This window comes from Dendrobates tinctorius, unplaced genomic scaffold (assembly GCF_039654945.1).
Source record: "Dendrobates tinctorius isolate UK_male_01 unplaced genomic scaffold, ASM3965494v1 ptg000060l, whole genome shotgun sequence".
Taxonomy (NCBI): domain Eukaryota; kingdom Metazoa; phylum Chordata; class Amphibia; order Anura; family Dendrobatidae; genus Dendrobates; species Dendrobates tinctorius.
The window spans coordinates 13,343,069-13,358,444 of record NW_027361728.1 but is presented as its reverse complement, the minus strand read 5'-3'; the positions used below and the strand labels follow the sequence as shown (position 1 = coordinate 13,358,444).

The 15,376-nt window shown below is 40.5% G+C and overlaps 1 protein-coding gene across 2 annotated transcripts in view; it reads left to right on the top strand.

Annotated features, from left to right (window-relative positions):
• The window catches only part of LOC141092508 (D-beta-hydroxybutyrate dehydrogenase, mitochondrial-like), an 89,425-nt gene extending 81,213 nt beyond the window's left edge, over positions 1–8,212 (top strand). For both annotated transcript variants that reach the window (XM_073578699.1, XM_073578700.1), the window contains exon 5: positions 1,706–8,212. In XM_073578699.1, the coding sequence (XP_073434800.1) occupies positions 1,706–2,172 (467 nt within the window). In that variant the 3' untranslated portion in view covers positions 2,173–8,212. The remainder of the gene's footprint in view (positions 1–1,705) is intronic.
• The last annotated feature ends 7,164 nt before the right edge of the window (positions 8,213–15,376 follow it).

Here is a 15,376-nt window from a genome sequence, read left to right as displayed (position 1 = left end):
GTCCGTAAAAAAAAACAATTCCGACAGCACTCAGATGTCTTCTTTGTGCTGTCTGTTTTGTATGCACTGTCTGATATGAGCATGTTGAAAAATCTCCATCATTTTTTTTATTTTTGAGAAAAATTAATGAAGCTCTGACCAAACTCAGATGGTAAGAACTGATACACTGACCAAACTGTGAACCGATACCAAAATTTTACGTATGAGAAAATCACTGATGTCGTAATGAGGCCTTACTCAATGCTGCATTCCCTGACTGACTGCTGGGATCAACATTCACCGGGGGCATCACATGAGCGCTGCAACCAATCAGCAATGCCGTTTCAGGAGATAATTCTATAAAGATATATCAACAAGAGTTATAAACAGAGGAAACAATCTGTAGTGGATTTTGCATGACCAAATCCGCTAGCGTTAAACAAGGATTTGCAGCAATATGTGTTATAAACCTTTTGTTGAAGTTCAAAGCAACGGTTGACTTCCTACAAATTAGTTAGTTTAATTAGTTTCTTTCTGAAGAGGCAATTTGCATATTTTCCCAGAGGAGCATTGCACGGCGAATAAGTCTCCTTACCTTGACAAGCCACAGCTGGCATGTCACTCTCCGCAAGGAGAAACCTTACTTCTTAGACCCTAGTCCAGAGCCTCTCACCTTGCCAAATCAGATCTCATACTTTGCACTGACGAGTGCCAACAGCTCGAAACACCGTGTCTGCAAATTGAGATTCTGATTTGGCTTGTATCCTAAGTCATACTACAAGACTCGTTAAAGGGTTGATTGTGACTTGTAGGATCGCTACTACCAATAGGTGGCGCTGTAGAGTAAAAGTCCTCTTTCTTTCTGAAGAGGCAATTTGCATACAAATTAGTTGTATTTTTTTTAATGGAAGTCATGTGGATTTTTTTTCAGCGTGTGGATAAGGTTTGATGAAGTCTCATCCAATTTTCTGGAACTACAATCTGCACAAGAATTCTAACATTATTTTGACTTTTCATTTACATGGCACTTTGCTTGAATTGTGTAGGTAACTTGTATCACCAGGCAGTTTGTTGTTACCAAAAAGAAAAGAAAAGTGATTTACTCATCTTTTCTGGGTCCGGCTCTAAATATCCACCGCTGCTCCTGGTGTATGTTGTCTGCAGTGTTGAAAATTACATTGACTGTGCTTCACCTAGTCAGTGAGCTCTTTGGTTTGTGCCCTCTATAGGGGCAGAGCGGTCGTGCTCACCAACTGACAGCACTGCAGCCAATGTGATGACGACGCTGCAGACAATAATAGACACTGACACAGTGAAGACTCAGCGCTAGACCCAGGGAGGATGAGCAAAGAACTTTTCTTTTTCTTACAACAAACTGCTCCTGGAGACACAACTTTCCTGAAAACAGAAAACTCTTGTAAAGGGTTTTTCCCACTAAATTGTAAGCCATCTATAGCATAGGAGATAAATGATTGCTGGGGGTCCAAATGCAGGGTCCTTCACGGAACCTAAAAATGGGGATTCCAAAGGTCCCTGTATGAATAGACAAATGGATCGCTTGGGTAACCAGAGCTCATGTGAATCCAGTGGAGAACGCAATTAATATAGAGAAAAACTGATTACTTCCATCTGGCAGGGAAAAAAAACACTGTGATCACCTTGTCAGACAAAAATTGAAAGTGGTGCTTCAAGAGGGTACAAATTATTTATTTTTTTCCTCCTCTAGGCCGAGTCTTGTGCATGGCCAGCATGTTAGGAAGAATGGGTTGCCCGTCTCGATCTAGCTACTGTGTTTCCAAGTATGGAGTAGAAGCCTTTTCTGACTGTTTAAGACAAGAGATGTACAGGTGGAAGGTAAAAGTCATTACCATTGAGCCTGGAAACTTTATAGCTGCTACAGGCATCTATACCAAAGAGAGAGTGGAAAACCGAGGACAAGACATGTGGGAGCAAGCCTCAGAAACTGTACGAGCCGATTATGGGAAGGTTTATTTCTCTCATCAGGTTGCCAAAATGAAAGCCTTTGTCAGCTCTGGTGTGAAGGACATGAGTCCTGTTATTAATGCATTGGCAGATGCCCTGACCTCCAAATATCCATACACACGATACAATCCGATGGACACCTACTACTGGATAAAGGTTCAGGTGATGTCTCACCTTCCTGCTGCCATCGCAGATCGGATTTATATTTAATCAGGAGAGACTGTTGAAACTTACTGAAGCAAAAAGTGTTCAGGTATCAAATGAATTACAATTTGCTGTTACAATCAGGAACCTGTTTTCTTGCGAGGTACTTCTAGTATGACATTTGTCTTCTCAGCCTTGTCATTCATCAGTGATCAAATGGTATAAATATAGATAATCCACTAATTACTATAAAATGTCTCTGTCCACTTGAGCGATACATGAAGGAAGAATGCAGTGTATTACGAAAGATATTTAAAGGAAATTTGTCAACAGGTTTTTGCTATGTAATCTGAGGACAGCATGAGTTAGGGGATAAAACACAGAATTCAACGATGTGTCACATGTCAGGTTGTGTGGTGTTTACTTAGAACCTTTATTGTATCACCTGGTGTTTATCATTGTCTGAACTACTCTGCCTCCTCCTGTGATAACCACCTCACTGTCAAAAGACAATGTAAATATAGAGCCTCGTGGGGGCAGGGTTAGCTTTCTCAGCTTTGCTGCATTGCTAAATCTAAAAACTCAGATTGTGTCCGAAAGGCTGCACACAGTAAATGAAGTGATAGTAACATAGTTAGCAAGGCCGAAAAAAGACATTTGTCCATCCAGTTCAGCCTATATTCCATCAGAATTAATCCCCAGATCTACGTCCTTCTAAAGAACCTAACTGTAAGATACAATATTGTTACGCTCCAGGAAGACATCCTGGCCTCTCTTGAACCTCTCGACTGAGTTCGCCATCACCACCTCCCTCAGGCAAGGAATTCCAGATTCTCACTGCCCTAACAGTAAAGAATCCTCTTCTATATTGGTGGAAAAACCTTCTCTCCTCCAGACGCAAAGAATGCCCCCTTGTGACCGTCACCTTCCTTGGTATAAACAGATCCTCAGAGAGATATTTGTATTGTCCCCTTATATACTTATACATGGTTATTAAATCGCCCCTAAATCGTCTTTTTTCTAGACTAAATAATCCTAATTTTGCTAATCTCTCTGGGTATTGTAGTTCCCCCATCCCCTTTATTAATTTTGTTGCCCTCCTTTGTACTCACTCTAGTTACATTATAGCCTTCCTGAGCACCGGTGCCCAAAACCGTACACAGTACTCCATGTGCGGTTTAACCAGGGATTTGTACAGAGTCAGTATAATGCTCTCATCATGTGTATCCAGACCTCTTTTATTGCACCCCATGATCCTGTTTGCCTTGGCAGATGCTGCCTGGCACTGGTTACTCCAGGTAAGTTTATCATTAACTAGGATCCCCAAGTCCTTCTCCATGTCAGATTAACCCAGTTGTTTCCCGTTCAGTGTGTAATGGTGATATTGATTCCTTCTGCCCATATGTATAACCTTACATTTATCATTGTTAAGCCATATCTGCCACCTTTCGGCCCAAGTTTCCAACTTATCCAGATCCATCTGTAGCAGAATACTATCTTCTCTTGTATTGACTTCTTTACATAGTTTTGTATCATCTGCAAATATCGATATTTTACGGTGTAAACCTTCTACCAGATCGTTAATAAATATGTTGTTTGGGCTGGGGGATTCTTTTATCTCTTGGGTAAAGCTTCTATATTGCTCTCCTAAAGCAAGAATTAAAGTTAATGGCCGTCTCACTACTCCATTTCATTTGGGCAGGGGTACCCGAGAGGGGTGTCCCTTGTCTCCATTGATATTCGCTATGGCCATTGAACCCATGGCAGCTATAATTAGATATAATCCAAAAATAACGGGGTTTCAATGAGGAGGACTAGAGGAAAAGGTTGCCTTATATGCCGATGACACATTGCTTTTTCTGGCTAATGCATCTCAGGCTCTGCCAGAGGCCATGAGGGTGATTCAGGAATTTGGGCAATATTCTGGGCTGAGGATCAACTGGGGCAAATCAGCACTTCTACCGGTGGATAATACGGCTAATACATCCAATTATAATTTTTCAGGCCTATGGGTGGTCTCACAATTTAAATATTTGAGGGTACAAATTACACCATGGGCCAGTGATTATGAGAGCCTTAATCTCTTCTCCATTCTTTCTAAGTTTAAGCTTAAGAAAGATATCTGGCTACGTTTGCCTTTATCAGTGATGGGACGAATTAACTTAGTCAAAATGATCTGGATGCCTCAATTACTATATATGCTGCACAATTCACCACAATGGATCCCGCAGAGATTTTTCCATAAGATAAATTCACTATTTAGAGAGCTAATATGGGGTAAAGGACCTCCATGGATCAGACTGGAACTTTTGCAAAGAAAAAAAAGGAATGGGGGTTTAGCTGTCCCTAAGCCATGGGTTTACTACACGGCAGCACAGTTACAACACATACGCGGTTGGGATGATCCTGAGGGAGGAGGAGCTCAGCGTCAACTTTTGCAACAATACTTTGAATCGGATAGTCTCTACGAGGTATTGGACTCGGGGGGGGGGGGGGGGGGTTTGGTACAAAAACACATGAATTCCCTACTCTGCTGTTAATACACAACCTATCGGAAAAAGTAAAAAAAAAATGCAGGCTATCCATGGGGTGTCTCAGTATACTTCTATATGGAATACCCCTTCCCTTTCTAATCTCAGCCACTTGGAGGGTTTTGAGAGCTGGGCCCGAAGAGGGATATGTAGATTTGAACATATATTGGAGGGAGATAGAATTAGAGATTTTACTTATTTGTGTATGGAATTTGGGATCCAGAATTCAGAATTTTACAAGTATTTACAACTTAGACACATGTACCAAGCAGAAAACCTCACTGCAGGAAAACCCATGCAACAGAATAAGATTATACAGCGTATTAAAAAATCCACAGGAACAGCTGGGATGATGTCTCATTTATATTGGGACATACTGCATTTGGTGCTTCTGAATCATCCTGTACGTGCGAAGGAGAGGTGGGAGCGAGATATTGGGCCTATTGAGGACAATTTATGGTCAGAAATTTTAGAAAAAGTTCCTGGACTCCCGCTGGGAGAAGCCCATCGTTTGTCACATTTATATGTAATTCATCAAGTTTATCGCACTACCAAGTTTTCGTTCGATATTGGAGTTAGGCCTGATCCTCTTTGTCCAAGGTGTCGAACAAGCACAGCCACCCTACTGCACATGTTATGGTCGTGTGCAAATCTTGAAGCGTTCTGGAGTGGAGTAATAGGGATAATTAATAGAGTATATTCGGTTGAGCTGAGCAGAACCCCCTTTGTATGTATCCTAGGATATATAGAAGACTTGCCAACAGAAGAGGTCGGGAAGTTAGCTGTATCTAGAATGCTTTTTATGGCCAGAAAATTGATAGCCCAGTGTTGGATCTCCCACCAAACCCCCTCAATTGCAGAATATGTAATAAAAATTAACTGGTTAGTTAATTTGGAAAGAGGTATATATCGCAAGAGAAATTCTATTTCCAAATTTGAAAAAATATGGGCATGTTGGATTAATCATTCTGGTCTTGCGTCAAGAGAGCTGACCAAGTTCAGGTTGGGTCTATCCTGATACGACGATATAAAAGTGGAACAAGATTTGACTCTGACAGAGATTATTACATTATAATTTGATTTGGCTTACAATAAGGAGACTTCAGATATGTAGCTCTTTAACTGAGACTTATATTAACCTGTTGTTGTTATCTTCCTTTGTACTATTGTAACAATTTTGGGAGCGGCACTATATGTAATCAGCTATACCATTTTACCTTTAAAATATTGTTTGCATTGGGGTTGTAAACTGGGGGGAAGGGGAGAGTGGGGTAAGAGGTGTATGAACCTCTATTGCGGGTTGTTGTTTTCTTCTTTGTTTTTCCTTTTTGAATTAAAAATTTCAATAAAAATTACTTTAATTAAAAAAATAAATATGTTGAAGAGAATAGGTCCCAACAACGACCCCTGCGGTACCCCACTGGTCACAGCGACCCAGTTAGAGAATATACCTTTATAACCACCCTCTGCTTTCTATCACTAAGCCAGTTACTTACCCATTTACACACATTTTCTCCCAGACCCAGCATTCTCATTTTATGTACCAACCTCTGGTGTGGCACGGTATCAAACGCTTTGGAAAAATCAAGATATACCACATCCGTCCAGTGACTCACCTTGGTCCAGTCTATAGCTTACCTCTTCATAAAAACTGATTAGACTGGTTTGACAGGAGCGATTCCTCATAAACCCTGCTGATATGGAATTAAACAGTTATTCTCATTGAGATAATTCAGAATAACATCCCTCCGAAACCCTTCAAATATTTTACCAACAATAGAGGTTAGACTTACTGGCCTATAATTTCCAGGTTCACTTTTAGCGCCCTTTTTGAATATTGGTATCATACTTGCTATGCGCCAGTCCTGTGGAACAGACCCCATCACTATAGAGTCCCTAAATATAAGAAATAATGGTTAGTCTATTACATTACTTAGTTCTCTTGGTACTTGTGGGTGTATGCCATCCGGACCCGGAGAATTATCTTTTTTAATCTTATTTAGCCGGTTTCGCACCTCTTCTTGGGTTAGATTGGTGACTCTTAATGTAGGGTTTTCTTTGTCTCTCGGCATTTTACCTAGCATTTTATTTTCTATCGTGAATACGATGGGGAAGGTGTTTCTCCTTGTCATCTACAACAATTCTTTCCTCACAATTTTTAAGGGGCCTACACTTACACTTTTGATTCTTTTACTATTGATATAGTTACACATAGTGGTACATCATTGGATTCAGGCTCTCTTTGCCTACATCATGCTGCTTTCAGATGAGATTGCAAAAATCTGGTCCCAGATTCAAAGAAGAAGCATTCCCAGCAAAATTGCATTCCCGTATTTTCTATTAATATAGTGTGGATGTGTTTAAAAACCTATAGATCGCCATCTGCTCCGGTTCTGAACGCCTTCTCAATCATCCTGTGAACCAACTATGCTGTATTCCGAGTGTAAGTCCTATAAGACCCACTTTGAGATTATCATGACTTATATTAAGAAAGCGACTTATATTGCACAGAATACACTCAGGAGAGAATTCAAACAGCGCTGGGAACCAGAGAAGATGGCGATCAGTAAGTATGTAGACCCATCTATACGTTTTGATAAGGAATTGTCCAGTCTGAGAAGAAAAGTATGCAGTGACTCTGCTGAAATATGGCAGTGTAGCTGCGCACACTGTCATGATTGCACTGCACTGCTTGAGAGGGTGGTCAGGTGACAGTGATTATGAAATTTACATACTGGTGGTTACAAGCCTCATCCAGCTTATCTCAAGAGAAGAATTGAAAGAAGCCAGATGAGACTTTCTGATTTGGGTTCATATCCCAAGTCATTTGGCTCGTCTATTTAAAAGGTCATTATTGACTTTTTGGACTGCTACTTCCTATAGGAGACACTGGAGCGTCTGTCTTCTTCCTCTCTGAAGAGGCTGTTTGCAAACTCAGAAAAATGGTGCAGCCATTCGTGGAAGCAAAAAAATGTTTGTGGGACCTCTATATCGATACCCAGTTTTTCATGTACAAACCAAGTGAGGCTTTCGGAGTTCTAAAGTGACCTTACTTATTTACCATGTTCACTAGCCGTTTAAATTATCCTTTATCATTTTCCTTATGCACATAGGTAAAATGAATAGCAACTTGAACCTGACGGAATTTATTTTTAACGTCACAAATTATCAAGCCATATAATTTATACCACATAAAATGTCATTGTAGTATTTGAAAAATTGTGATGTATTTTATTAAAAATTAATATATAAATAAAACAATGGTATTTTCTAAAGCAACCAAGCCATTTTATTGTATACTTCTGTTCCTAGAGATTTTTTACTGATTGGTATTGTAAATGATTTGCCAAACATTTGATACTAGTGAAATGTCAGTTTATTATCTGCAATTATTCATATTTTGCTATCAAAATGTAGTAAAATAGTCCTAGTTTTGATCATTTTAAACACAGATGCATTTTGCATGGTTATTCTTTAAAAAAAAAACATTATTAGGAAATGTCTGTATTGTCCACTCAGGACAGCAGTGGGAATAAAAAAAACAAATGTGATTAAAGTGTAGGATGGGTGATAAATGTATGATCTCGGACATTTTTTACTTAGTCCCTACATTTTCACAGGCCAAAAACTCATTGGGCAATTGACTGATTATTGATTTCATGGTCAAGTGTGGTGTTACTTCATTTTTATGACATGTTAAGGTGTTAGAACCTGGAGATTATTTCAAGTAGTCAATTTGCATTTTGTAGCCGTCCATGGGACTCTCAATATGAGGTCCAAAACTGTGTCAATACATGTGAAGGAGGCCATCATTAGGGTGGATTCACACACAGTGAAAATCAGTTCCTTTCGTCTTAAGGCTATGGTCCCACAATGAGTTTTTGGTGAGATTTTTAAGCAGCATATTTTTGAAAAAATGCAAGTAACCAATTTTGCTAAATGGGTGCAAAACTACAGCAGAAAATCTGCAACATCAAAAACTCACCAAAAGCTCATCTTGGGAATGTGGCCTAATGGGGTAAGCACATGAATTTCCACAAGTTTTATTGTAATTAGATATGGGTGAACCCAAACAGTAAAGTTTGGCGTCCATACCAAATATCCACTGTTCGGGCACGGACACCGAACATGGACTTCCCCAGGAGGTCCGTGTTACTGTTCGGGTTCGCCCCCCCACACACTGGGTATTTGTCATGTGCATAACAGTGTGGCAAAAACTGCTTCTAATTGGCGGTAAAATTATACCCCTGGTCAGACAGTCGCCATTCCCACACTGTCAAATGACAGCGTGAGCCTTTACCTTTGATCGGATGTAAAAAGTTTACCTCTGGGCATTGGCTGATGGAACTACTGTTCCTATCATTCTACACCTGCTGCTGCTAATAACAGCAAGAGAAGGCGGTGGCTGATGGGAGTATTCATCAGCCATCATCTGCACTGTAAAAATAATTTAAAAAACGACGTGGGTTCCTCTGTATTTTTGATAACCAGCCAGGCAAAACTCACAGCTGGGGGCTGCAACGCTCAGCTGTCAGGTCAGCTTCAGCAAAGCTGGTTATCAAGAATAGAAGGGTCCCCATTCCATTTTTTTTATTATTATTTAAATAAATAAGTAAAAAAAAGTGTGGGGTCCTCCACATTTTTAACAACCAGCCAAGCTAAAGCAAACAGCTGGGAGCTGATATTCTCGGGCTGGTAAGGGACCATGGATATTTGCCCCCTCAGCCTAAAAATAGCAACCCGCAGCTGCCCAGAAAAGGCGCATCTATTATTCTGGCACTTTGCCCAGCTCTTCCCACTTGCCCTGTAGCACTGGCAAGTAGGATTCTTATTTGTAGGGTAGATGTCACCTTTGTATTGTCCGGTGACATCAAGCCCACAGCTTAGTAGAAGGGGGTCTATGCGACACCTATCCATTACTAATCCTATAGTTGAATGATAAATAAAGAGCCAGAATAAAGTCTTTTATTTGAAATAAAACAAAAAATTTTTTTACCTTTATTTAAAAATAACAAACACAGTTATTCTCACCTAACACCCATTCCAGGGAATCCCTTGTCTTCTGTAATAAAACAACAAAATCCCTCTGTCCTATACTGTAATCCATGTCTGGGAGATAAACAGTTTTCAACCTGGACGGTGTCAAGATGCGACCGTCCGGGGTGAGAACCACTAGGGAATGAGCTGCTGTAATGAGCTAATTGCAATGAATAGCAGTCAGTGAGATTTCAGGTAAATTGTAGAAGCTTTAGGAGTGGTGAAAAAAAAACAATTCAGTACAATCTTTGCATCATTTAAAAAAAAAAAAAGCTCTTCTGCAATTAAGGGACACTTTCATGAATGTGAATACAGATGCAAACCACTGATGGCACTCAAGCACATGAAGTTCAGATTAAACTTCAGTAGAAAACATCTAAAATAGTGGTAGAAGATTTTATGGGCAGATGAAACCAAATTAACCAGAATGATTAGAAGCGAATAGTTTAAGGGAGAAAAGGAAGAGCTCCTGATGTGAAACATAAAACATCTGTTATGGGGGTAGAAGCAGTATTATGGCATGGCCATGTAGAGCTGCCAATAGGCCTGAGTCACTGGGATGAACTACTGATGTGACTGCGGAAAGAAATACTAAGATTTCAAATTATATTTTTTGTTTTAATTGAGAAATTAATAGCACACATAAAATTAAGCAACTTTGCAACATATCTTATCAGAGAGATCTGCTTTCTCTCCTGTACTGATCTGTCACTTACAATTCATAGCTAAAATCGGAATACAGATTTTCCCATTACTGAGCTAGCAGATGACAGATGAAAGTTGGAGCTTTTAAAAATCTATGAAGAGAGGAGCTAGACAGAGACACATACATTCTGCTGAAAGTTGTCCTGAAGCTACTTTTATTAGGTGACTTTAATATGGTGTCAGACAATATACTAGACTCCACCTCCCCCAGCAGACAAAGATGGCAATCCTTGAACAGCTGGATTTATAATCACGAGCTATTCGACTCATTCCGCTGTTTGAACACCACATCTAGAGAATTTACTCATTTTTCTGATGGCCATCAGTCGGCCTCTAGAATAGATTTGATACTCATAAATGTCTTCTCCCCGCCAAGGTTCTCCTCCGTCTCCATACTTAATAAAACTATTTCAGATCATTCTCCGGTAACTGCAGAATTGACAATAGGGCCTCCTACTCACCCTCAATTTATGTGGAAATTCAACTCCTCTTTGCTTCATAACCCCTCCACCAAATCTGAAATCAGCTCAGCCTTACAGAATTATTTTAGTGAAAACGTCTCCGTCCTCCTAAATCCATTTTACTGTTGGAACGCTCACAAGGCGGTACTGAGGGGAGTTTTGATCCAAATCTCCTCCAGACAAAAAAAAGTTAACAGAGATAAAATCCTTACCCTACAACAATCAATTAAATCTAAGAGGAACTTTGTCGATCCTCTGTTTCCTCTAACAAATAAGCTGTATTATCAGAACTTACCAATCTTGGGTTGCAATTGAGGAAAACCATATTCAATTTTTACGATTCGGCTATCAGGTCAGCAAAATGTAAACATTACTTATCTATAAATCGCCCTTCAAAATACATGTCAAACAGAATTAAAATTATACGGAAACGGAATAGAATTGACAATATAACTTCCTCTAATGGTACAGCTCTGCTCCACCCTAAAGATATTGTAGAGGCGTTTGCTGATTATTACAAAAAACTGTACAATATTGATCAGGATAACCCTAATTTGCAGCCAACTACCTCAGTGATTGGATCATTCATTTCAAGCATAAACCTTCCAACGCTCAACTCTGAAGACTTATCTTTTTTGTCTTCTCCCTTCACTGACCAAGAAGTCCTGGAAACTATAAAAAAAACTTAAATCATTTAAATCACCCGAACCAGACGGGTTTAATAATGATTATTTCAAGTCTTTTAGTCATTTATTGGCCCCTCACCTTGTGAAAGTATTTAATTCAGCTTTCCAATTAGGTCAATTTCCTAAAGAGATGCTGGAAGCGACCATTGTCGTAATCCCTAAACCAAATTCTGACACTAGCCAAGTTTATAATTATAGACCTATATCCATCATCAACACAGACGTAAAAATTTACGCAAAAATCTTGGCTAATAGACTAAATCAATTTCTCCCGACACTAATCTCCAACAATTAGATAGGCTTGCCCCCCCCTCCCATTCCCTCCGCTCCCCGCCAGGTTCCGATCCCCCCCTCACCCACTCTCACCGCCCCCGGCACCTTCTAAGTCCCCGTGTCGCTCCCGGTGTCCGGCGGGTCCGGTTCACGGGCGCCGCCATCTTAGAAAATGGCGGGCGCATGCACAGTGCGCCTGCCCGAATCTGCCGGCTGCAGATTCCATTATTTCATTTTGATCACTCTCACAGTGTTCAAAATGAAATAAAAAGTAAATGAACCCCCCGATTATCACCCCCATAGGTAGGCATAACTAATAAAATAAAGAAAATATTTTTATTTTTATTTTTCCGTTAGGGTTAGGGTTGGAAAGAGGGTTAGGGTTGGAAAGAGGGTTAGGGTTGGAATCAGGGTTAGGGTTGGAATAAGGGTTAGGGTTGGAAAGAGGGTTAGGGTTGAAAAGAGGGTTAGGGTTGGAATTAGGGTTAGGGTTGGAATTAGGGTTAGGGTTGGAATTAGGGTTAGGCTTGTGGTTAGTGTTATGGTTAGTGTTGGGGTTAGGTTTATGGTTAGGGTTGGGATTAGGGTTATGGATGTGTTGGGGTTAGGGTTGTGGTTAGGGGTGTGTTGGGGTTAGGGTTGGAGTTAGAATTGAGGGGTTTCCACTGTTTAGGCACATCAGGGGGCCTCCAAACGCGATATGGTGCAACCTTTGATTCCAGCCAATTTTGCGTTCAAAAAGTCAAACGGTGCTCCCTCCCTTCCAAGCCCCAACGTGTGCCCAAACAGTGGTTTACCCCCACATATGGGGTACCAGCGTACTCAGGACAAATTGCACAACAACTTTTGGGGTCTAATTTCTCCTGTTACCCTTGGGAAAATAAAAAATTGGGGGCTAAAAAATTATTTTTGTGGAAAAAAAAATGTTTTTTTCATTTTCACATCTCTGCATTATAAACTTCTGTGAAGCACTTGGGGGTTGAAAGTGCTCACCATACATCTACATAAGTTCCTTGGAAGGTCTAGTTTCCAAAATGGGGGTCACTTGTGGGGGGTTTCCACTGTTTAGGCACATCAGGGGCTCTGCAAACGTAATGACGACCGCAGACTATTCCATCAAAGTCTGCATTTCAAAACGTCACTACTTCCATTCCGAGCCCTGACGTGTGCCCAAACAATGGTTCCCCCACACATATGGGGTATCAGCATACTCGGGACAAACTGGACAACAACTTTTGGGGTCCAATTTATCCTGTTACCCTTGTGAAAAAAAAAATTGCGGGCTAAAAATCATTTTTTTTTTGAGGGAAAAAAATGATTTTTTATTTTCACGGCTCTGCGTTATAAACTTCTGTGAAGCACTTGGGGGTTCAAGGTGCTCACCACACATCTAGATAAGTTCCTTGGGGGGTCTAGTTTCCAAAATGGGGTCACTTGTGGGGGGTTTCTACTGTTTAGGCACACAGGGGCTCAGCAAATGTAACATGATGCCCGCAGACCATTCCATCAAAGTCAGCATTTCAAAATGTCACTACTTCCCTGCTGAGACCCAACATGTGCCCAAACAGTGGTTCCCCCCACATATGGGGTACCAACGTACTCAGGACAAACTGGACAACAACTTTTGGGGTCCAATTTCTCCTGTTACCCTTGTGAAAATAAAAAAATTGTGAGCTAAAAATTCATTTTTTGAGGAAAAAAAAGATTATTTTTTATTCATGGCTCTGCGTTACAATCTTCTGTGAAGCACTTCGGGGTTCAAGGTGCTCACCACACATCTAGACAAGTTCCTTATGGGGTCTAGTTTCCAAAATGGGGTCACTTGTGGGGGGTTTCCACAGTTTAGGTACATCAAGGGCTCTGCAAATGTAACATGACGCCCGCAGACCATTCCATCAATGTCAGCATTTCAAAATGTCACTACTTCCCTTCCGAGCCCCGACGTGTGCCCAAACAGTGGTCCCCCCACATATGGGGTACCAGCGTGCTCAGGACAAACTGGAAAACAACTTTTGGGGTCCAATTTATCCTGGTACCCTTGTGAAAATAAAAAATTGCCGACTAAAAAATTTTTTTTTAGAAAAAAAAAAGATTTTTTATTTTCACTGCTCTGCATTATAAACTTCTGTGAATCACCTCGGGGTTCAAAGTGCTCACTATGCATCTAGATAAGTTTCTTAGGGGGTCTAGTTTCCAAAATGGGGTCATTTGTGGGGGAGCTCCAAAGTTTAGGCACACAGGGGATCTCCAAACACGACATGGTGTCCGCTAACGATTGGAGCTAATTTTCATTTCAAAATGTCAAATGGCGCTCATTCCCTTCTGCGCCCTGCCGTGCACTCAAACAGTGCCCCCCCACATATGGGGTACCAGCGTACTCAGGACAATCTGGACAACAACTTTTGTGTTCCAATTTCTCCTGTTACCCTTGTGAAAATAAAAAATAGCGTGCTAAAAAATCATTTTTGAGGAAAAAAAAATGATTTTTTTATTTTCACTGCTCTATGTTATAAACTTTTGTGAGGCACTTGGGGGTTCAAAGTGCTCACTACACATCTAGATAAGTTCCTTAAGGGGTCTAGTTTCCAAAATGGTGTCACTTGTGGGGGAGCTCCAATGTTTAGGCACACAGGGGCTCTCCAAACGTGACATGGTGTACGATAACGATTGGAGCTAATTTTCCATTCAAAAAGTCAAATGGCGCTCCTTCCCTTCCGGGCCCTGCCGTGCACCCAAACAGTGGTTTATGACCACATATGAGGTATTGGTGTGCTCAGGGGAAATTGCCCAACAAATTTTAGGATCCATTTTATCCTGTTGCCCATGTGAAAATGAAAAAACTGAGGCTAAAAGATAATTTTTGTGAAAAAAAAGTACTTTTTTTTTTTACGGATCAATTTGAGAAGCACCTGGGGGTTCAAAGTGATCACTATGCATCTAGATAAGTTCCTTGGGGGGTCTAGTTTCCAAAATGGGGTCACTTGTGGGGGAACTCCAGTGTTTAGGCACACAGCGACTCTCCAAACGCGACATGGCAAGCGTTAAATATTCTAGCATATTTTCCATTCAAAAAGTCAAATGGCGCTCCTTCCCTTCTGAGCCCTGCCGTGCGCCCAAACAGTGGTTTATGACTACATATGAGGTATCGGTGTACTCAGGGGAAATTTCCCAACAAATTTTAGGATCCATTTTATCCTGTTGCCCATGTGAAAATGAAAAAATTGATGCTGAAAGGAAATTTGTGTTGGAAAAATTAAAATGTCCATTTTTTCCTTCCACATTGCTTTAGCTGCTGTGAAACACCTGAAGGGTTAATAATCTTCTTGAATGTGGTTTTGAGTAGCTTGAGGGGTGCAGTTTTTAGAATGGTGTCACTTTTGGGTATTTTCTGCCATATAGACCCCTCAAAGTGACTTCAAATGTGAGGTGGTCCCTAAAAAAAATGGTTTTGTAAATTTTGTTGTAAAAATGAGAAAACACTGGTCAACTTTTAACCCTTATAACTTCCTAACAAAAAAATATTTTGCTTCCAAAATTGTGCTGATGTAAAGTAGACATGTGGGAAATGTTATTTAGT